Source organism: Aquarana catesbeiana, linkage group LG12 (assembly GCF_042186555.1).
Source record: "Aquarana catesbeiana isolate 2022-GZ linkage group LG12, ASM4218655v1, whole genome shotgun sequence".
NCBI classification, from domain to species: domain Eukaryota; kingdom Metazoa; phylum Chordata; class Amphibia; order Anura; family Ranidae; genus Aquarana; species Aquarana catesbeiana.
This window is the reverse complement of record NC_133335.1, coordinates 108,815,584-108,838,217: the sequence shown is the minus strand read 5'-3', so window position 1 is coordinate 108,838,217 and position 22,634 is coordinate 108,815,584. Positions and strand designations below refer to the sequence as shown.

The 22,634-nt window shown below is 42.7% G+C and overlaps 1 protein-coding gene across 6 annotated transcripts in view; it reads right to left on the bottom strand.

Moving 5' to 3' along the window:
* The window catches only part of EZH1 (enhancer of zeste 1 polycomb repressive complex 2 subunit), an 800,790-nt gene that overhangs the window by 189,252 nt on the left and 588,904 nt on the right, over positions 1–22,634 (bottom strand). For all 6 annotated transcript variants that reach the window (XM_073608276.1, XM_073608272.1, XM_073608277.1 and 3 more), the window contains one exon: positions 13,923–13,963. In XM_073608276.1, coding sequence (XP_073464377.1) covers positions 13,923–13,963 — 41 coding nt within the window. The remainder of the gene's footprint in view (positions 1–13,922; positions 13,964–22,634) is intronic.

Here is a 22,634-nt window from a genome sequence, read left to right as displayed (position 1 = left end):
GTAAAAGCTATGTGACCAAAATTTTATCAATTATAAGATGAAGCTGAAGATCACCAGGCAATAAGAAAAATTCATCCATGAACAAGCACGCTCTCACTAAGTTTCTGAATCCCCAAGAAGTAACTTGCAGAGGTAATACTTTTAAGGTTAGATTTTAGAATGTCCTAGTTTAAAACACAGGACAGAAATAATTATAATTGTATAGAGTATTTATATAGAATATCTATATAAAACTCTGATTGATTGTTTACAATAACAAAAATCATGGTATATAGAGATATTCAATTAGTTTTACCTTTGATGTATTTATTTGATAGAATCAATATTCATTGAAAATGACATCCTGGGTGTAGAATGGGACATAAGCACCGTTATGGGATGTAGGGAACCAAAGACTTCAATATAGAGATGTTTTGACAGGTATGGAATTGAAGGGGGCAGGATCAGCCTGCTTGAATATCCAGAACCTGAGCAATAGAAATAGCCATATCTAGTTTCAGTGTAAGGTTTAGGGAAAAATATATAGGCTGCTACCAGAGAGATATAGCTTCATACCTGGTAAGAGGTTGTCCAGAAAATCAGTCCATGGAGGAAAAAACCTCCTTGCCTCATGGTGTCCAGCAGAGGGAAAGACGGGGAATACAGATGGATTTCCCCGTTTAAGTATTCGACTCCGGAGTGGATGGCGTCTGACGTCACCGCCACTCCGCGGACGTAAGGGAGGTGTCACTGCGCATGCGCTCCGAGCTGAAATGGCAGATGGGAAAGACTGCCTGGGTGTGCAGTCCCCAATCGCCATTTTGGAAAGTCTTTTGCCCTCAACTGATGGGAGGGGGATTGAAACGGCTGAGAAGAGAGTGAGCAAGCCAGATGGTAAACATCGGCCGTTCACTATGCAAATCGATACACGTTTTAACCACTTCAGCCCCGGAAGGTTTTACCCCCTTCCTGACCAGAGCACTTTTTACAATTCGGCACTGCGTCGCTTTAACTGCTAATTGCGCGGTCATGCAATGCTGTACCCAAACGAAATTTGCGTCCTTTTCTTCCCACAAATAGAGCTTTCTTTTGATGGTATTTGATCACCTCTGCCGTTTTTATTTTTTGCGCTATACACGGAAAAAGACCGAAAATTTTGAAAAAAAATGATATTTTCTACTATTTGTTCTAAAAAAAATCCAATAAACTCAATTTTAGTCATACATTTAGGCCAAAATGTATTTGGCCACATGTCTTTGGTAGAAAAAATGTCAATAAGTGTATATTTATTGGTTTGCGCAAAAGTTATAGCGCCTACAAACTAGGGTACATTTTCTGGAATTTACACAGCCTTTAATTTATGACTGCCTATGTCGTTTCTTGAGGTGCTAAAATGGCAGGGCAGTACAAAACCCCCACAAATGACCCCATTTTGGAAAGTAGACACCCCAAGGAATTTGCTGAGAGGCATGTTGAGCCCATTGAATATTCATTTTTTTTGTCCCAAGTGATTGAATAATGACAAAAAAAAAAAAAATTTGCAAAAAGTTGTCACTAAATGATATATTGCTCACACAGGCCATGGGAATATGTGGAATTGCACCCCAAAATACATTTAGCTGCTTCTCCTGAGTATGGGGATACCACATGTGTGGGACTTTTTGGGAGCCTAGCCGCGTACGGGGCCCCGAAAACCAATCACTGCCTTCAGGATTTCTAAGGGCGTACATTTTTGATTTTACTCCTCACTACCTATCACAGTTTTGAAGGCCATAAAATGCCCAAATGGCATAAAACCCCCCCAAATGACCCCATTTTGGAAAGTAGACACCCCAAGCTATTTGCTTTGAGGCATGTTGAGTCCATGGAATGTTTTATATTTTGACACAAGTTGCGGGAAAGTGACAATTTTTTTTTTTTTTTTGTACAAAGTTGTCACTAAATGATATATTGCTCACACAGGCCATGGGCATATGTGGAATTGCACCCCAAAATACATTTAGCTGCTTCTCCTGAGTACGGGGATACCACATGTGTGGGACTTTTTGGGAGCCTAGCCGCGTACGGGGCCCCGAAAACCAATCACTGCCTTCAGGATTTCTAAGGGCGTACATTTTTGATTTTACTCCTCACTACCTATCACAGTTTTGAAGGCCATAAAATGCCCAGATGGCATAAACCCCCCCCAAATGACCCCATTTTGGAAAGTAGACACCCCAAGCTATTTGCTTTGAGGCATGTTGAGTCCATGGAATGTTTTATATTTTGACACAAGTTGCGGGAAAGTGACAAATTTTTTTTTTGTTTTGTACAAAGTTGTCACTAAATGATATATTGCTCACACAGGCCATGGGCATATGTGGAATTGCACCCCAAAATACATTTAGCTGCTTCTCCTGAGTACGGGGATACCACATGTGTGGGACTTTTTGGGAGCCTAGCCGCGTACGGGGCCCCGAAAACCAATCACTGCCTTCAGGATTTCTAAGGGCGTACATTTTTGATTTTACTCCTCACTACCTATCACAGTTTCGGAGGCCATGGAATGCCCAGGTGGCACAAACCCCCCCCCCCAAATGACCCCATTTTGGAAAGTAGACACCCCAAGCTATTTGCTGAGAGGCATGGTGAGTATTTTGCAGCTCTCATTTGTTTTTGAAAATAAAGAAAGACGAGAAAAAAAAATTTTTTTTTTCTTTTTTCAATTTTCAAAACTTTGTGACAAAAAGTGAGGTCTGCAAAATACTCACTATACCTCTCATCAAATAGCTTGGGGTGTCTACTTTCCAAAATGGGGTCATTTGGGGGGGTTTTTTGCCACCTGGGAAACTGTGATAGGCAGTGAAGAGTGAAATCAAAAATTTACGGCCTTAGAAAGCCTGAAGGCGGTGCTTGGTTTTCGGGGTCCCGTACGCGGCTAGGCTCCCAAAAAGTCTCACACATGTGGTATCCCCGTACTCAGGAGAAGCAACAGAATGTATTTTGGGGTGTAATTTCACATATTCCCATGGCATGTTTGAGCAATATATCATTTAGTGACAACTTTGCGCAAAAAAAATAAAAAAAATAAAAAATTGTCTCTTTCCCGCAACTTGTGTCACAATATAAAATATTCCATGGACTCGACATGCCTCTCAGCAAATAGCTTGGGGTGTCTACTTTCCAAAATGGGGTCATTTGGAGGGGTTTTGAACTGTCCTGGCATTTTATGCACAACATCTAGAAGCTTATGTCACACATCACCCACTCTTCTAACCACTTGAAGACAAAGCCCTTTCTGACACTTTTTGATTACATAAAAAAATAATTTTTTTTTGCAAGAAAATTACTTTGAACCCCCAAACATTATATATTTTTTTTAAAGCAAATGCCCTACAGATTAAAATGGTGGGTGTTTCATTTTTTTTTTTCACACAGTATTTGCGCAGCGATTTTTCAAACGCATTTTTTGGGGAAAAAACACACTTTTTTAAATTTTAATGCACTAAAACACACTATATTGCCCAAATGTTTGATGAAATAAAAAAGATGATCTTAGGCCGAGTACATGGATACCAAACATGACATGCTTTAAAATTGCGCACAAACGTGCAGTGGCGACAAACTAAATACATTTTTAAAAGTCTTTAAAAGCCTTTACAGGTTACCACTTTAGATTTACAGAGGAGGTCTACTGCTAAAATTACTGCCCTCGATCTGACGTTCGCGGTGATACCTCACATGCATGGTGCAATTGCTGTTTACATTTGACGCCAGACCGACGCTTGCGTTCGCCTTAGCGCGAGAGCAGGGGGGACAGGGGTGCTTTTTTTTTTTTTTTCTTTATTATTATTATTTTTTTATCTTATTTTAAAACTGTTCCTTTCATTTTTTTTTTTTTTTTAAATCATTTTTATTGTTATCTCAGGGAATGTAAATATCCCCTATCATAGCAATAGGTAGTGACAGGTACTCTTTTTTGCAAAAATTGGGGTCTATTAGACCCTAGATTTCTCCTCTGCCCTCAAAGCATCTGACCACACCAAGATCGGTGTGATAAAATGCTTTCCCAATGGCGCTATTTACATCCGGCGAAATCTAAGTCATAAAATGCTCGTAGCTTCCGGTTTCTTAGGCCATAGAGATGTTTGGAGCCACTCTGGTCTCTGATCAGCTCTATGGTCAGCTGGCTGATTCACCGGCTGCATTCTCAGGTTCCCTGTTGAGACAGGAGAGCCAGAGAAAAACACGGAAGACGTTGGGGGGGGGGCATTCCCTCCCACTGCTTGTAAAAGCAGTCTAGAGGCTAATTAGCTGCTAGGATTGCTTTTACATGAAAGCCGATCGCTGGCTGAAAAGAATGATACCAAGATGATACCTAAACCTGCAGGCATCATTCTGGTATAACCACTCAAAGTCGTGAATGGCGTACCTGAAGACAAAAAAATGGTTAACAATAAAGCACAGTAAACGGTAAGGTATAAAAAATTGCATATAAAACGACAACTATTTTTTTTTTTTTTTTATATTTTTGTATGTGTTTTTTTTTTTTTTTACACTTTTTTTTGTAACTAACTTTTATAACTGTAACCGGTTCCAGGTTCGGGTCTCTCAAAATGCGATGGCATCTTGGGAGACCCTGTGAAAGTGTGCCTAGTCTGTGCAATGCTGTACCCTACGCTAATACTCAACTAGTGAATGGTAGCGTTCAAAACATTCACCAATGCAAAGACCAGGATTGTCAGGACAGGAGGGACAATAATAGCGGGTGTCACACCTATATCCGCTCTTGCTGCAGACACAACATCTTTTTTGGGGGGGTTCGTTGGGTAGGGGTACTCGGGAGGACATAAAGAAAATGCCTCTCATGCAGCCGACTGCATTTGGTTGGGGATGTGAATGGGGGAAGTACGGGCGCTGCAGAAGCGGTGGGTTCCCAATTAGGATTGGCGAATGCAGCAGGAAGGGCACTATGGGCACGACGGACCTGTGTTTGTCTTTTTGGTGGCAGCGGGACACTACTTGTGCTTGCCACCTCACCAGCTTGAACTGCACTTATGGGACTCGCCACGTCACCAAGTGTTACTGCAGTGCTGGTTTGACTACGACCGGGGTGTACTAGGCCGCTGGTGCTTGCCAGTTCACCAAAACGCTACAAAAAAAACTGTTAGCGATCGCAGGGATCAGGCCTGACTCTGCGAACGCTGCAGTTATGCGTTTAGTGTTTTGTAAGTGTCAGTGATCGATCGATACTGCACTTGGGTGGGCTGGGCTGGGCCAGGCGGAGGGGCAAAACGCAGGTGCTAGCAGGTATCTGGGCTGATCCCGCTAACACTGCGTTTGTGGGAACCCTAAACTGCTGGGGACGCTAGTATAGATCTGATCAGATCAGATATTGATCCGATCAGATACTATACCACTAAGGGAGGTGTACGGTGCGTGCGTGGGTGTTAGCGGTACTGGCGCTAACCTGACGCTGCCTGGGGCTGGTGCCTGCCAGTTCACCAAAACGCTACCAAAAAAACTGTTAGCGATCGCAGGGATCAGGCCTGACTCTGCGAACGCTGCAGTTATGCGTTTAGTGTTTTGTAAGTGACAGTGATCGATCGATACTGCACTTGGGTGGGCTGGGCCGGGCGGAGGGGCAAAACGCAGGTGCTAGCAGGTATCTGGGCTGATCCCGCTAACACTGCGTGTTTGGGAACCCTAAACTGCTGGGGACGCTAGTATAGATCTGATCGGATCAGATATTGATCCGTACAGATACTATACCACTAAGGGAGGCGTATGCTGCGTGCGTGGGTGTTAGCGGTACTGGCGCTAATCTGACGCTGCCTGGGGCGACGCATATCACCGCCGGGCGATCAGGGGGCTAAACCTTTATTCGGTAATAAACGGCGGGTGCCCTGACACTATAAAAAATAAACGAACTAACCAGCGTCACCCGTAACGGTTTTACGGTGATCAGTGGTGAAAGGGTTAACTAGGGGGCAATCAAGGGGTTAAAACATTTATTAGATAGTATATGGGGGTCCCTGTCGCTATAAAACGCTGACGGCGAACCTAAATATTTACCTCCCTAACTAGCGTCACCAGCGACACTAATACAGCGATCAGAAAAATGATCGCTTAGTGACACTGGTGACAGGGGGTGATCAAGGGGTTAAAACTTTATTAGGGGGGGTTAGGGGGGTATCCTAGACCTAAAGGGGGGTAATACTCACTGCCCTACCACTTCTAACTGTCACAAACTGACACCATACAGTAATCAGGAAAAAAAAAAAAAAAAACTGCTTGCTGTCAGTTTGTGACGGGGGGGGGGGGGTGATTGGGGGGGGATCGGGGGTGTAAAGTATGCCTGGCATGTTCTACTGTGTGTGTGTGTGTGTTGTGCACTCACATGTCTTCTCTCCTCGGCGCTGGGACGGAAACTGCCAAGCCGAGGAGAGATGACATCACATCCTCTGCCTGTGTGAAACTACACACAGGCAGGGGAGGATTCCGATTGGCTGGTCCGATCTGTTTTGTTTTTTTGCTCTAGCATAGGCTTTTTTCAGACTTTTGTTGCTGTAGCCACGGGTTTTTAGGCGAAGTTGTAGAGCCTTCGCTTCATTTTCAAAATGGCTGTGGTTACTGCAATTTCTTCGTAGGCGAAGATATTGCCCATAAGGGCAACAAAAGTCTCAAAAAAGCCTATGCTAGAGCAAAAAAACAAAACAGATCGGATCTCATTCATGGTCACTCAACACCTAAACCTTCCTCAGAACTGAGATTGATCACCAGATTCTCAGGCCAACATAAACAAATACGTTCACTATTACAGAAATATTGGTATCTCCTAATGGGTGATCCACGTGTTGCTAAACATCTAAAAGATTATCCAGAGATTACCTTCAGACGATCACGATCTATCAAGGACAAAATTGTCCATAGTCATTATGATCCATCTCCCACCATTATTAATACCTCCAGAGGCACAAGACCTTGCCATAAATGTGGTTTCTGTAGGTATATTCACGCAACACGGACCATTGCCCTTCCCAATGGCCGCTTATATTCTCCAAAATTTTCAGTCACATGTCAGTCAGCTGGCATTGTCTACCTAATGACATGTGGCTGCAATGCCTTCTATATAGGCAAAACTAAGCGCCCATTCTTTCACCGAATACGAGACCATGTCTCTCTGGTGTGTATAAACCTTTTTTATAACTTATACCTTTTTTTTTTTTTTCAATATTTAACCTTGCCTCAATTAATTCTGTTTACCAAGCACAGTACATTGTTGACCATTTGTGAAACGATCACCAGACTTAGAGAATTCAAATCCTAAAACCATGTCATTTAATTAAATAGTGATCTTTATTTTTAGTCAACTATATTGATTTGTATACAATTTTTTTAATATGTACTCCATGTATAGCTCGCTCTCCAATCTGGATCACCCCCCCCCCTTTTTTTTTACTTGCACGGACACCCAGGCATTTGGAAATTGGGGCTCCTAATCAATGATCCCCCTTTCAAATGCCTTTTGGTTCCCTGTGCTGTCTCCCACATTGCTGGATTAGCATCCATTTATTTAAAACGGTGTATCGATTTGCATAGTGAACGGCCGATGTTTACCATCTGGCTTGCTCACTCTCTTCTCAGCCGTTTCAATCCCCCTCCCATCAGTTGAGGGCAAAAGACTTTCCAAAATGGCGATTGGGGACTGCACACCCAGGCAGTCTTTCCCATCTGCCATTTCAGCTCGGAGCGCATGCGCAGTGACACCTCCCTTACGTCCGCGGAGTGGCGGTGACGTCAGACGCCGTCCACTCCGGAGTCGAATACTTAAACGGGGAAATCCATCTGTATTCCCCGTCTTTCCCTCTGCTGGACACCACGAGGCAAGGAGGTTTTTTCCTCCATGGACTGATTTTCTGGACAACCTCTTACCAGGTATGAAGCTATATCTCTCTGGTAGCAGCCTATATATTTTTCCCTAAACCTTACACTGAAACTAGATATGGCTATTTCTATTGCTCAGGTTCTGGATATTCAAGCAGGCTGATCCTGCCCCCTTCAATTCCATACCTGTCAAAACATCTCTATATTGAAGTCTTTGGTTCCCTACATCCCATAACGGTGCTTATGTCCCATTCTACACCCAGGATGTCATTTTCAATGAATATTGATTCTATCAAATAAATACATCAAAGGTAAAACTAATTGAATATCTCTATATACCATGATTTTTGTTATTGTAAACAATCAGAGTTTTATATAGATATTCTATATAAATACTCTATACAATTATAATTATTTCTGTCCTGTGTTTTAAACTAGGACATTCTAAAATCTAACCTTAAAAGTATTACCTCTGCAAGTTACTTCTTGGGGATTCAGAAACTTAGTGAGAGCGTGCTTGTTCATGGATGAATTTTTCTTATTGCCTGGTGATCTTCAGCTCCATCTTATAATTGATAAAATTTTGGTCACAGAGCTTTTACTTTAGGTAAGGTGTAGAATTTTCTTTTGTGTTATATGTATATACATTTTTGTACTGCAGTATCTGCACTGTATCAATAGAGACCTACATATGCGTTTTGCAATATTGTGCAATATTCTCAATTAGATTTTCAATTTGATCTGTCAATTTTCCTCATTACCATCAATTCTTGAATTTTTTGATCTTGTATTGTACTGATTTATTTCTTTTTTATGTAAATTACAGTTCTAAACGGTACCACCTAATCTCCTGAGGAAGCTCCACAGAGCGAAACATGTAGAGAGAAAAATAGTGGTATCTGGAATATAAAATTGTTGTTACATTTTATATTTATATATAATTGAAAAACATTGTACTATATGTGGCCTTGATTAGGCTCTTTTTAATCTATTTGTAATAAAAATTTCTTTTTTACCTCAACGTGGTCTAAATACCTATTGTAAATACCGACACCTCAAAAGTCCCTAGGCTTTATGCCTAACAGCCCTTTCTTCATTATTTGCTATCTCCTATCATGGGGGATCAATGAACGTGTTTTGGGGGTGCAACCACTTCCTCTCACCTACTTGAGTTACGAGGAAGGGGTTGCACCCACAAAACACGTACATTGATATGCCCTGCTGGCAGACAGCACATGTTGACACACTGTGTGCATCTTCAAAATTTGGCTTTTAAAATGCTTGAAAAATTTGAAAAAATTGGTCCCCAAAAATAGAAAATGGTGTCATTTTGTTGTTATTTAGATTCTTCCTAGAACATCAATCATGTTCTTCAGTTTTTGTCATTTGTTTTTTGCTTTATGATGTCTAAATCCCGACTACAAAACATTATGTCCTGGATTAGCCTTTGTGCACTGTCACTCGTGAAATGAGGAGATTGTTCTTCCACAACATTCACATCACCTAAAAGATAAAATACACACCATTTATTATAAATATGCAGGCATACATCTATTACCTGAATATGTGGTCTCAGACACTCACCTGTTGTGGTGACAATTTCAACCACCTCTCCTTCCTCCACATCTTCTGGTTGCGGTGTCCTCTGTTCCCCTTCTTCGGGAGGTGGGGGGTTCTTTGTGTCCTCAGATGTCCGGAGTCTTTTCTCTCCTATGAGAATGAAACAAAAGGTATACTTAGCACACCGATATTTAAGCCAGAAATAGGAATATGAAACATTGCTTGGAAGTGGGGTACAATTGTTTGTTTTGGCAGAGTTCCAAGCTGAAGACATGATTTTTTCCCTTACCAAAGCTGGAATACTTACCTTTTTTTGGACAAGTTTCACACATGGAGACACCCCAAGTATCCACTGGAGTACCTGTGTGGGACACCCTAAAAAGTTTGTTCTTGTGTCCCACACTAGTGCTCATGAGTCCAGATGTGTAAACAGCTGCTGAGTTTCCTCTCCTTACATTACACTGAATCAAGTTTGCAATTCTTTCTAATTTCAAACACATCTAGACAACAATGTCCTAAACTTCTTTTAATACAAATTAGCATGACCAAATGTAGTTAACCCTGTATCTGCACAAAACATTGTATTTAGTTGGCAAATGAACAATGTTTACTGCGGCCGATTACTGTGCCCACAAACATGAAAGTAGCCATTTTAAACTGTACAACAGTAAAGAAAAGCACATGGAGCAGCATGCAAGTAACAATAATAATAGGAACACACGACAAGTACTTACTTTTTAGAAGCATTTTCTTGATCCTTCTGTACTGATCCTGTTTCCTCAATTTCAGGTCTGACCAGCATTTCCTCAATTGCTCCTTGGATCGTCGTACCCCAAAATTCCTGTGCAGACTCTTCACAACTTTAGACATGATCTTGGCCTTTCTCACATTTGGGTTTAGGTAAGGTCCATACTTCCCATCATAGTCTTCAAGATGTCCACCATCTCCATAAAGGCCATATTTGAGGCCTTGAATCTCCTGCGGGATCGGGACATTTCTGGCTCCGGGCCTTCCTCCTTGTTACTGCTATTATGCACCTGCTGCATCTCCGGCATGTTCGCATGCTCCCACTGCGACGAAAGAGAAGGGGCGGAAATATTCTAGAAAGAACGTCAGGGGCGGGCGAAGCGGGCGGAGTTTCATGCATGCGCAGTGTATATAAAGCTAACATGCGTGTGTCGTACGTACGATCTGTGAGTGGAGGAAGTGCCGATCGTGAGAACGAAGGTAACATTTGAACTTGGGACATCAGTGGCCTATACTGATTCGAGATTGAGGCCTATATTGGGATAAGATTAGGAGAGTTTAGCCTGATATTAGAGTTATTGTCTTGTGTTTTGACTTGCAGCAAATATGAAACAATTCAAAGACCTGGAATTCATGGGCCAGTTCATAGACAGATACAGGGATATGAGAAATTTGAGGGAGGTTAAAAACCCCTTATATCGGAATAAACCAGCTAGGAAGGCATCGCTGGAGAAACTGCTGCAATTTGTGAAGACGCAGGTCCCTGATGCAGACAACGAGTTTGTGGATAAGAAAATTAGTAGCTTGAGAAGCAGGTATAGGAAAGAGCTTAATAAGGTCCAGGCTTCCATGAAATCAGGGGCAGCAGCAAAGGATGTGTATGTACCCAGTCTGTGGTACTACAACTGGATGCGGTTTCTGGAAGACCAGATTGAAGCCAGGGAATCACTTTCTACACTTCCATTCAGCCTTCCCTCAACCCCAGCTAAGGCTTCCGAGGACCAACCTGGGCCTTCAATCCTGGAAGAAGCTGAGGAGCCCAGCTGGAGCCAGGTATAGTATTTTTTAACATATTTATTGTCTGAAAATTATTGTTGTTAACTAGATGTTATTATTGATAACGAATGATTTAACAAAAAGTGTTTTACATATCAATAGACAGTAGGGGCCAAAAATGATTGTGACAAAAATAAAAAATGCTGGACTCAGAATGATAGTCTTTTCTATTTCTTAACATTCAATTTGCAACAGTCATGAGCTGAAAATTGTGTGTGATTGATGAACAATAAACTAAAACTATGTCCCTTTTTCATACACAGGAAGACCTTAGCCAGAACGAGGCTCTGGAATGTGTCAGCCAGGAGAAGGCGGGGGTGTCAGCCAGGAGGTGGCCAGGCCCAGTAGCCTCACCCAATCCCAGGTGCCTCCCCTCCATTTAAAAACAAAAAAGGCCAGGAAGGGGAGTAACGTGGAGGAGGCAGCACTGGGCCTCATTAAGGATGCTAAGGCGGCCCTGAAAACACCCCCCGACGCTGAAGAGGCCTATGGCTGCTATGTAGCTGCAAAATTGCAGCAAATGGATGAGGTTCAATGCCTCATGTGTGAGAATATTATTTTTCAGGCCCTTCAGAAGGGGTTGAGAGGCCAAATTAGTGAGAACATGCACTTATGTGCGCTCTCCCATCCTCCTCCTCCTCCTGCCACAAGTCCACCTCCAGAGTCACAGCCTCCAAGGAAGGCTGCAGGGAAGGCTGCAGGAAAGCGTGAAGGGAAGGCTGCAAGGAAGACATGAAAGTGATGGCCTGGGTTCAGTCTGGTCTGACAGAAGACGTAGGCTGTGGTAGTATCACAGCCTGGGGGCCTATATGTCATCTGCTGCTGTTCCTGATCTCTGGGAGTCCTGGACCAGATTGTGCTCCCTATTATATGGACTTCTCAGGCTACCAATTTTTATTTACAAAGAGTTGATGTGTGCCCTGGGGTACAAAGGCTTCGCAAATTTAAGCAGTTTCTCCAGTGTTGCCTTCCTCTTTATTTTGTTATGAGCCAGAATAAATGGATATTTTTTTTATATAAAAATACTTGCCTATGTGTTTTTCTTTAAGTAGGACAGTTTGTTTGTGAGTAGGCAGGTACATTTCAAAAATACAATGTCAAATTAACAAGGGACAACAACCAACCTCCTTGAGCTTTAAAAATACAAGATAATAATGTAGTTGTGGAAACTTGACACGCAAAAAAAAAAAAAAAAAAAGTAATGGAGATGACTAGAAAATAATTTTAAAAAAAATCAAAAAACAGGAGATCTTGATTAAAAAAAAAAAAAGAAAAAAAGATGACTATAAAAAATAATTCTAAACATTATGGAGATCTGGCTTTAAAAACAAAAAAGATTATTCAGGAGATCACGAGAAATAATAAAGAAATACGTTTGTCAGAACTCTGTGTGAATATCAGCAGCAAAACAAATTCATTATTCTAGCATTATAAAGAACAAAAGAATGCGCTGCATTAAAAGGTCCAAAAATTTACAGCGTGACGAATGTGCTATCTCCATTATGAACGCTAGTTTTACCAGACCGATCGCTTCCGTCTCGTACTTGATTCTGAGCATGCGTGATTTTTTTGCACGTCCAAATTGCATACAGACGATCGCATTTTCGGATAGGAACTTTTTCTTCCAAAAAATAGAGAACCTGCACTCAATCTTTTGCTGGCTGGAATTCCGCCAGCAAAAGTCCGATGGAGCATACGTACGGTCCCATTTTCCGACCAAAAGCTGTCATCAGAGTTTTGCTCCTAATGCGCTGCAAAGAAGCTGCTTGCAGGACTTTTTTCTGACGCCCTGCCAGCACAGTGACCCAGTGTGAAAGCACTGGGGCTTTCACACTGGGTTTGCAGCTGAGGCTTTTTTCAGGCACTTTACAGGCGCTAATTTTAGCGCTAAAGCGCCTGTAAAACGCCTCCAGTGTGAAAGGGGTCTTAACAAAAAAGTTTTGACTTGAGTTAGACTTTCCAGCCTACTTCTTCAATCTAAGCTGTACCCCAGAGTACCTCTTCTCTGCCACAAGATGTCCACAGTTGAATGATGCCCAGCATCACTCTCGCTTCACCCCCTTACTATTTTGGCACTTTTTTTGGGAGGGGGGGAGAGCAGACTACCTCTCCTACTTCCGGTCATATCGCAGCAGAGTATCCACTGGACCCTCTTTCTCTACACAAAATGTATCACAACTTGAGCATGCGCAGTAGGCAGGTAGTAGTAGTAGGTGTGAAGCCGCAAGGAATCACAGCTGGCTGCCCACAGGAAACATGCTGGCACTGGAGACCCGCAGAACAGTATTTGTAGCTGCTGACTTTTATTTTTTAAACAGGGAAGAACCATTTTAAACCAGAAGATTCAGGACATCAAAATGTATGGTGTCATGCACGTACCTAAAGGGGCATCCCTATGGTTCCCTGCATTTACTGTGTAATGATACAAAGAGGAGACAGGTTTCATTACACATCAACCATTCTCTGCATTATTGAGCATGTGAAAGAGGACCCTGCAGCATTACTTGACCGCTCAGAACACCTCAAAAAAGGTGTATAGAAAATATGCAAAAAATACTGCAAGTGGGAGCTACAAGGGGGATATGGGGGGGGGGGGGGGTGAGTTGGAGGGGTCTGAAGCAAATCACTACAAACATATTACCAACCCAGTACTGAATTCTATTCTGCTGAAACACATACTTTATGATACATTGGATTTAGTATGGTATACATACCTTTTTTAAGTTGAATCTTTCTGCAATGTGCAGCCCACAATCTAGATCAGAAATAGAAAAAAATAATTTAAACAGCTAAACACTTTCATTTCCTATACTTACAGAATACGTACTACACTCATATTTGCCAGCCAAGCAGTTATGTTATTATTTGTTATTAAAAACACCCTTGGGGGTACATAATTTGCTTACAGGAGGTGAAGACCAAACAATGTCTGTCTTTACTGTGAATTACATGCCAATGTGTCCCCATTCCTTAAAGAGGTCATGTGGAATGGTGGCTTTAAAGCCCATTCTGGTCAAAATCTTTTTTTCCCTGTTGCTTCCTCCAACACCCCTTCTAAACCAGGTGTTTAGTTTTTTTCTCTGATAAAGTCAGTTATACTCACCTATCCAGGTCTCTTGCTGATGCCATTTCTGCCTGCGGGAATTGCTAGTCCAAAGTTGCATGTTAACCCATGCCAGCCAGTATCCTTCACTTCTCTCAGTCTGAAGTCAATGTTCCACTTGGCCAGCCATTGGGAATTGTCCACGTTACGCAGATAGTAACGTGGACACTAGGAAAAAGAATGCATCCATGAAAGACCCCGCAATAATCAAATGATTATCACCCAGTCTGGATAATCACATGACTGCCTTAAAGCGGTTGTTACCCTAAACAAAAAAAATGGACCCTGTTCCTTTAAAGCATGAATAACAGCACAGTGCTTGGGCTGTGTAATTTGGCACTTTGTATAATCTAAAATACCTGACCGATCCTGCCTGGTGCTGCCCTCCCCTCTGTAAACTGACCACATTTATCAGGGCTGCTGAGCCCTGATACCGTGGTCAGTTTACGTGCCTCCATCATCTGCTATCCTCTCCCCCCCTCCCTGCCTGCCTGTCAGCTAGTGCCAGTGCCCGCCCCTCCCCTCCTGCTGCTAATATAACTTGGCTATTTTAATATAATCCCCAGTGTTAGATAACATTATGTGTCCCAGTGTATGTGCTTTAGTAAGAAAAATGCAGTTTAATACCTTATTTCAGAGCGCCACTCACATGACCACCCGCCGCTCTCCTCCTCGTGGCTGACGTCAGTGTGGGATTCTCAGCCCCTCCCACTGTATCTGTCAGATCGTGGAGGAGAACGGCGGGCAGTCACATAAGTGCTGAGAGGCGCTATGAAATAAGGTATACAACGGCATTATTTTATTAAAGCACATACAGTATCTCACAAAAGTGAGTACACCCCCCCACGTTTTTGTAAATATTATATTATATATTTTCATGTGACAACACTGAAGAAATTACACTTTGCTACGATGTAAAGTAGTGAGTGTACAGCTTATATAACAGTGTAAATTTGCTGTCCCCTCAAAATAACTTAATTAATGTCTAAACCGCTGGCTACAAAAGTGAGTACACCCCTAAGTGAAAATGTCCAAATTGGGTCCAAAGTGTCAATATTTTGTGTGGCCATCATTATTTTCCAGCACTGCCTTAACCCTTTTAGGCATGGAGTTCACCAGAGCTTCACAGGTTGCTACTGGAGTCCTCTTCTACTCCTCCATGACAACATGACAGAGCTGGTGGATGTTAGAGACCTTGCGCTCCTCCACCTTTCGTTTGAGGATGCCCCATAGATGCTTAATAGGTTTTAGGTCTGGAGAGATGCTTGGCCAGTCCACCACCTTTACCCTCAGGGACACATAACATAATGGAACACAGGGGATTGTATGAAGAGAACAAAGTGGCTTTACAACCACTTTAAGGTAAGTGGAAACAGAGACTTATTTTTTTTCCCCAAACCCAGCATCCAGAGAGAGGGAGGTAATAGGGGGTTTACAATTATCCTAGAGTCAGGCTGCTAAGGAAACCTGTACCAATAGAAATGAGGGATTTTGACTGTAAATTCCTCATCTTGGAGCACAGTACAGGAAACAGAACATGTATTCTTAGACCATGAACTTACTGGTAAGTCAAAATTCCTAATATACTATTTGTACAGTACAGGACACATGAGTAATATGCATAGACCAAGTGATGGGCAACAAGATAGCAACACAGAACTTCCAACAGGCCCACAAAGAAACACAAGGGTTAAGAAAACCTGAAGCACCTTCAAGAAGGTCTTGGAAATTAGTTTTCTGATCAACCTGGCAATAGTGCAATGTAAAACAGGATGTCCTCTGCAAGTTGTGAGAACAGAGGCCATAGCTGCCAAGTAGATCCTGACAGCCCTAACAAGATTCAAACAGTGTAAGACAATTTCATTGTTATGTTTTGGAGCAGTAAAGAGGGAAGAAAGGATAATGTCCTCATTGAGGTAGAAAGAAGAGACCACCTTAGGTAAAAAGGAAGATTTTGGTATCAAAACCACCTTGGCCATGTGCAAAAACAAGAAAGGCTATTTACAAGAAAGAGCTGCCAACTCAAAAACATGCCTGACATAATTGGCAACTAGGAAGGCAACTTTACACATGAAGTCTTTCAAAGGAATGTCTCTAATCGGTTCAAAGGGGATCTCTGAAGAACAAACAGCACACGGTTGAGTTCCCAAGGTGACACAGATCAAATATGGGGGATTTAACCACTTTAGCCCCAGGAGGTTTCACCCCCTTCCTGACCAGAGCATTTTTTGCTATACTGCACTGCGTTGCTTTAACAGACAATTGCGTGGTTGTGCGACACTGTACCCAAACAAAATTTATGTCCTGATGGGTCTGATTATCAGTGCAGACCCATCGAGGATGCCCACTGGAGACCACCTGGTGAGCCCACCAGGGATGCCAATCAGTGCCCATTAGGATGGCACTTTGTGCCCATCAGTGATTGCATGTCAGTGCCATCTATCAGTGCCACCTATCACTACCCACCAGTGCAACCTATGAGTGCCACCTATGAGTGCCCTTCAGTGCCACCTATGAGTGCCCTTCAGTGCCACCTATCAGTGCCTATCAGTGCCCATCAGTGCTCATCAGTGCTGCAAATAATTGACTCATCATCAGTGCCCATCAGTGTCAATCAGCACTGCCTCATCAGTGCAGCCTTACCAGTGCTCATCAGTGAAGGAGAAAACTTACCTATTTACAATGTTTTGTAATAGAAACGAAGAAAAACTTATTTTTTTCAACATTTCCAGTCTTTTTTTATTTGGATCACAAAAAAATAAAAACACCAGTTGTGATCAAATACCACCAAAAGAAAGCTCTATTTGTGGGAAAAAAATTATACAAATTTTGTTTGGGTACAGTGTTGTATGATAGCGCAATTGTCATTCAAAATGCGACAGCACTAAAAGTTGAAAATTGGACTGGGCAGGAAGGGGGTGAAAGTGCCCTGTATTGAAGTGGTTAAATGAGCAACATCCTGGAGAAAAGTCTTGATTAGGGATTGAAAAAAAGGCTTCTGGAAGAGAATGGATAAAGCAGAAACCTGTCCCCTAAGGGTAATACAAGGGACAGCGTTTTTTTCTTCAGTAAGAAGACATGAATGCCCTAGGTTCGCTGAAGAGCCAGAAGTGGGGCAAGCACTCAGGGTGCATAGGAAAGCTCACAAAATGTGGAAAGCATTGAGATGAGGGGAAAATAGGAATGTGAATATAAGATTCTTGTATGTTTATGGATGCCAGAAATTGCCCTTGTCTGAGAGAAGCAATGACAGATTTTGTTGATTCCATCCACAATTTTGGTACACCTAGGAATCTGTTAGCAAATTTAAGTCCAGTACTGGACAGAGGCCCCCCATTTAGTTTTGGGACTGTGAATATGTTTGAATAGAAACGTTGAAATTGTTTGAAGAAACTGGTACAACCACTCCTTGTTCCTAACGTTGGTGCAAGGGGTCATTAAATCTGTCTTCTTCTGATCTGAAGCTGACAGATTTGAAGGCAAAAAAAGAGAAGAGGGGGCAGAAAGACTCTATTTTGTACCCCTTTGAAATTACAGATTGGACCTAGAGGCCTTGGATATCTCGGACCCAGACTGATACAAATGTCAACAGATGTCTCCCCACTACAAGGACTGGGGGCACCCCATCATTGTGAAAAGGGCTTCTGGGCAGGCTTGGTGGACACTTAGTCTAGGTTCACATCAATGCGGCTGCGCTTGATGCATTTTTCCAGGCATGTTTTTCAATGCATTTCGCGTTTTTAAACCAGCGTTTTTGCATGCAGTTGCATTTGCGCTTTTTTCTCTTTAACCAATTCAGCCCTGGACCATTTGGTTGGCAAAAGACCAGAGCACTTTTTGCGATTTGGCATTGCGTCGCTTTAACTGACAATTGCGCGGTCGTGCGACGTGGCTCCCAAACAAAATTGACGTCCTTTTTTCCCCACAAATAGATCTTTCTTTTGGTGGTATTTGATCACCTCTGCGGTTTTTTATTTTTTGCGCTATAAACATAAAAATAGTGACAATTTTGAAAAAAACTATTTTTTTTTTACTTTGCTATAATAAATATCCCCAAAAAACATTTTTTTCCCTCAGTATAGGCCGATACGTATTGTTCTACATTATAAGAAAAAAAGCTGCGCTATATATAAGTGATCAAAAATGTGACCTAAAGAGTATCCATCTAGCATGGACAACTCCCTGTGTCACACTAATGCCCCGTACACACGGTCGGATTTTCCGATGGAAAATGTCCGATCGGAGCGTGTTGTCGGAAATCCCGACCGTGTGTGGGCTCCATCGGACATTTTCCATTGGATTTTCCAACACACAAAGTTTGAGAGCAGGATATAAAATTTTCCGACAACAAAATCCGATCGCGTCAATTCCGACCGTGTGTGACCTGTTCCGACGCACAAAGTGCCACGCATGCTCAGAAGAAATTCCGACACGGAACAGCTCGGTCTGGTAAAATTAGCGTTCGCAATGGATACAGCACTTTCGTCACGCTGCAATGTTAAAAATGGTTTAATACAGCGCACTCTTCTTCTTTATCATGTGACAAGAATTAAGTATTTTTGCTGCTCATATTCACACAGACTTCTCACAAACTTATTTCTTTGCTATTTATCGGGATTCCCTCAATATATTTTGATTTGTCACATCTGACATCATTATTTTGGTATTGTTTTTTTTTTTTTTTTGTTTTTTTTTTTTTGTTTTTAAGGCCGATTATTATATTTTTGGTTTGTATTTTTTTCAAGGCTTATTTTTTGTTTTTGTGATTTTTATTTGTACTCACATTCACATTTTATGTTAGAAATGTACCTGAATCGTCACCAACAAACTGTCCTTTTTGGATGAAAACACACATAGGAGAGTATCATTTTCCAAAATAAAACTTTTATTAAGGGCTCACAACTAAACAAAGAGGGAGGCAACGCTGGAGAAACTGCAGAAATTGGCGAAGCCTTGGACCCCCAGGGCAGACATCAATTATTTTCTAGCAAAATTGGTGGCCTGAGGAGTCCTTATCTAAGGGAGTGCAGTCTGGTCCAGAAGTCCCAGAGATCCGTAAAGCAGCAGATGACATCTGTGTCCCCAGGCTGTGGTCATATGAGAGACTGCAGCTTTTGTCAGACCAGACTGAACCCAGGGTCATCACTCTCTGGTCTTCCTTCCACGCGGTGGCTCTGGTGGTGGAGTTGTGGCAGCAGGAGGAGGAGGAGGAGGATGGTCCAACTCAATCACGTCGGTCTTGGGTGTTAGTTCCCCACTCACCCCCTTAGTTAGGACTTTATAAATAAGTTGCTCACACAGGAGGCGTTGACCCTCCTGCATGCCCTGCAGTTTGGTGGCAGCCATGCAGGCAAAGGCCTCTTCAGGAGTGGGTAAGGCTCGAAGGGACGCAGAAGCCTCCTGAATGAGCCTGAGCGCTGAATCCTGCATGGGAGTCACCTTCCTCGCTCTTTTATATGGAAGGCGGAGGGGAGGAACCTGCAATTCAGTCAGGCTGCGACTGGTCCCAGGCTTCTCTTGGCTGACACTTAGCCCCGCCTCCTCCTGGCTGCCACTAATCCCAGCCTCCTCCTGACTGCCACATTCCACAACCTCTTCCTGGCTGAGGTCTTCCTGTGTATGAAAAAGGGACATAGTTTTAGTTTTTTATTCATCAATCACACACAATTTTCACCTCCTGACTGTTGCAAATTGAATGTTATCAAATATAACAGACTATCCTTCTGAGCCCAGCATTTTTCATTCTTGTCCCAATTATTTTTGCCCACTACTGTCTATTGATATGTAAAACACTTTTTTCAATCAGCAATTAGTGATCAATAATAACATCTAGGAAACATAATTTCTTTATTGTCCAGAAATCTGTAGAGGAATGCTATACCTGATTCCAGCTGGGCTCCTCCACTTCTTCTTGGCTGGAAGGCCCAGGTTGGACATCGGAAGCCTCAGCTGGGGTGGAAGGAAGAGTGGAAGGAAGGGTTGAGAGGGATTCCCCGACTTCAGTGTGGTCTGACAGAAATCGCAGTCTCTCATAGTACCACAGCCTGGGGACATAAACGTCATCTGCTGCAGCTCCGGACCTCTGGGAATCTGTGACCTTTCTGCGCTCCCTAGGATAAGTGCTCCTCAGGCCACCAATTTTGGTTTTTAAATAGGGGATGGTTGCTGTGGGGACCACCGGCTTCACCAACTCCAGCAGTTTCTCCAGCGCTGCCTGCCTCTTTTGTTTATGATTATAATGAGGATATCTTCATCTGCCACAGACAGGGCAGCTCCCTGTATTTGTCTATGAACAGGGGGAGGAAATTATGGTCATTGAAGCCATCCATTTTCTCTGCAAGACACAACACAAGACAAACCCTAATGTCAGGCAAAACTCTCCTAATCTTGTTACAATATAGGCCTCAATCTAGAAGCAGTATAGGCCCAAGTTTAGATCTTACCTTCGTTCTCACGATCGGCGCCTCCGATACTCCTTCCTCCACTCACAGATCGTACGTACTACGCACGTGTGTTATGCTTTATACACACTGCGCATGCGTGTAACTCCGCCCGCCCCTGACGTTCTTTCTAGTCTATTCCCCGTCCCTTTTCGTTCTGCGCAGTGGGGGAAGAGCACATGGCGGATACACAGCAGGTGCGTGCTAATTATAGCAACGAGGAGGAGGAGGAGGAAAGCCGGAGCCTAAAACGTCACGATCCAGAAGGAGATTTAAGGCCTCAAATATGTCCTTTGGGGAGATGTTGGACATCCTGAAGAAGGCCGACTATGATGGAAAGTGTGGACCTTATCCCAACCCCAATGTCAGAAAGGCCAAGATAATTGCGAAAGTGGTCAAGAGTCTGCACCGGAATTTCGGGGTACAACGATCGAAAGATTAGCTCAGGAAACGGTGGTCGGACCTGAAATTACGAGAACATGAGCAGTACAAAAAGATCCGGAGAGTGCTGCAAAAAAGTAAGTAGTTGTCCTGTGTTCCTATTCTTTATGTTTCTTATGTTCGTGCTGCTCCATGTGCTTTTCTTACAAGTGTACATTTTTAAATGGCAAATTTCATGTTCATGGGTACATTATTCGTTCGTATCAAACATTTTTCTTTCGGCCTATAAAACACCATTGTTTAGGCCATATGCATTTGGCCACAATTTTTATGCCCTACTTGTGAGAAACTATTTTGGTGGTGTAGATGGCTTTGTTACTAGAATGAAATGCAAACTAGATTCTGTGTAAGGAGAGGACACTCAGCAGCTGTTTTCACATCTGGACACTCGAGTACTAGTGTGGGACACAAGAACACCATTTTTATTAGGGGGCCACACAGGTGCTCCAGCGTATACTATAGGGGGGGCTACATCTGTGAAGCTTGTACCAAACAGGTAAAGTATTGAAACTTGACAAAGGACACTGAAAATGCTACATTTTGGAACTCTGCCAAAATAGACAATTGTACCCCACTTCCAAGCAATGTTTCCTATTTATAGTTCTGCCATCAAATCACTGTGTGCTAAGTATAGCATTTTTGTTTTACATAGGGGAGAAAAGACTCGGAGGACACCCCTCATCTGAGGATACCAGAGACCCCCCACCTCTGGAAGAAGGGGAAATACCCCCAACCCAAGAAGTGCAGGAGGAGGAAGAAGACGTGGTGGAACTAGTCACCATAACAGGTGAGTGTCTGCGACCACAGGCTCAGGTAAGAGATGGATGCCGGCATATTTTTGATACCTTTTTTTTGGGGGTTTCTCTCTTTTTAGGTGATCATGATGTTGTGGATCCAGATCCTTTCACATCAGAAAGTACCCAGATCCTGATCGGGGAGATCATGGGGTGTAATTTACAACCTCAAGAAAAACATCAATGATGTTATTCAAAAAAAATCTGTATGAAGGACTAAAAAATTAATTACATCCAGCATGCATGAGGACAAAGGGGACATTCACAGCATATTCCAATCATGGTAATTAGAGAATGAGGAAAGAAATACAATATATTATCAATCATTAAATACAAAAAAATGTGAGATTAAAGGATAGAAATCTTACCTTCATATACTCCTTCTGCAGGACCTGTATGATGGCAGAACAGGTCTCTGGGATTATGATCCCCAGAGCCTGGGGGGAGATGCCTGTCGAGAACTTCAAGTCCTGCAGACTTCTCCCTGTCGCCAAGTACCGCAGGGTAGCGATCAGCCTCTGCTCCGGAGTGATGGCTTGCTTCATGCAGGTATCCTGCCTGCTAATATAAAGGGTCAGCGAAGCCAGCAGACGGTGAAACACGGGGTCCGTCATCCTGAGAAAGTTCCTGAAATCATCAGGATTATTC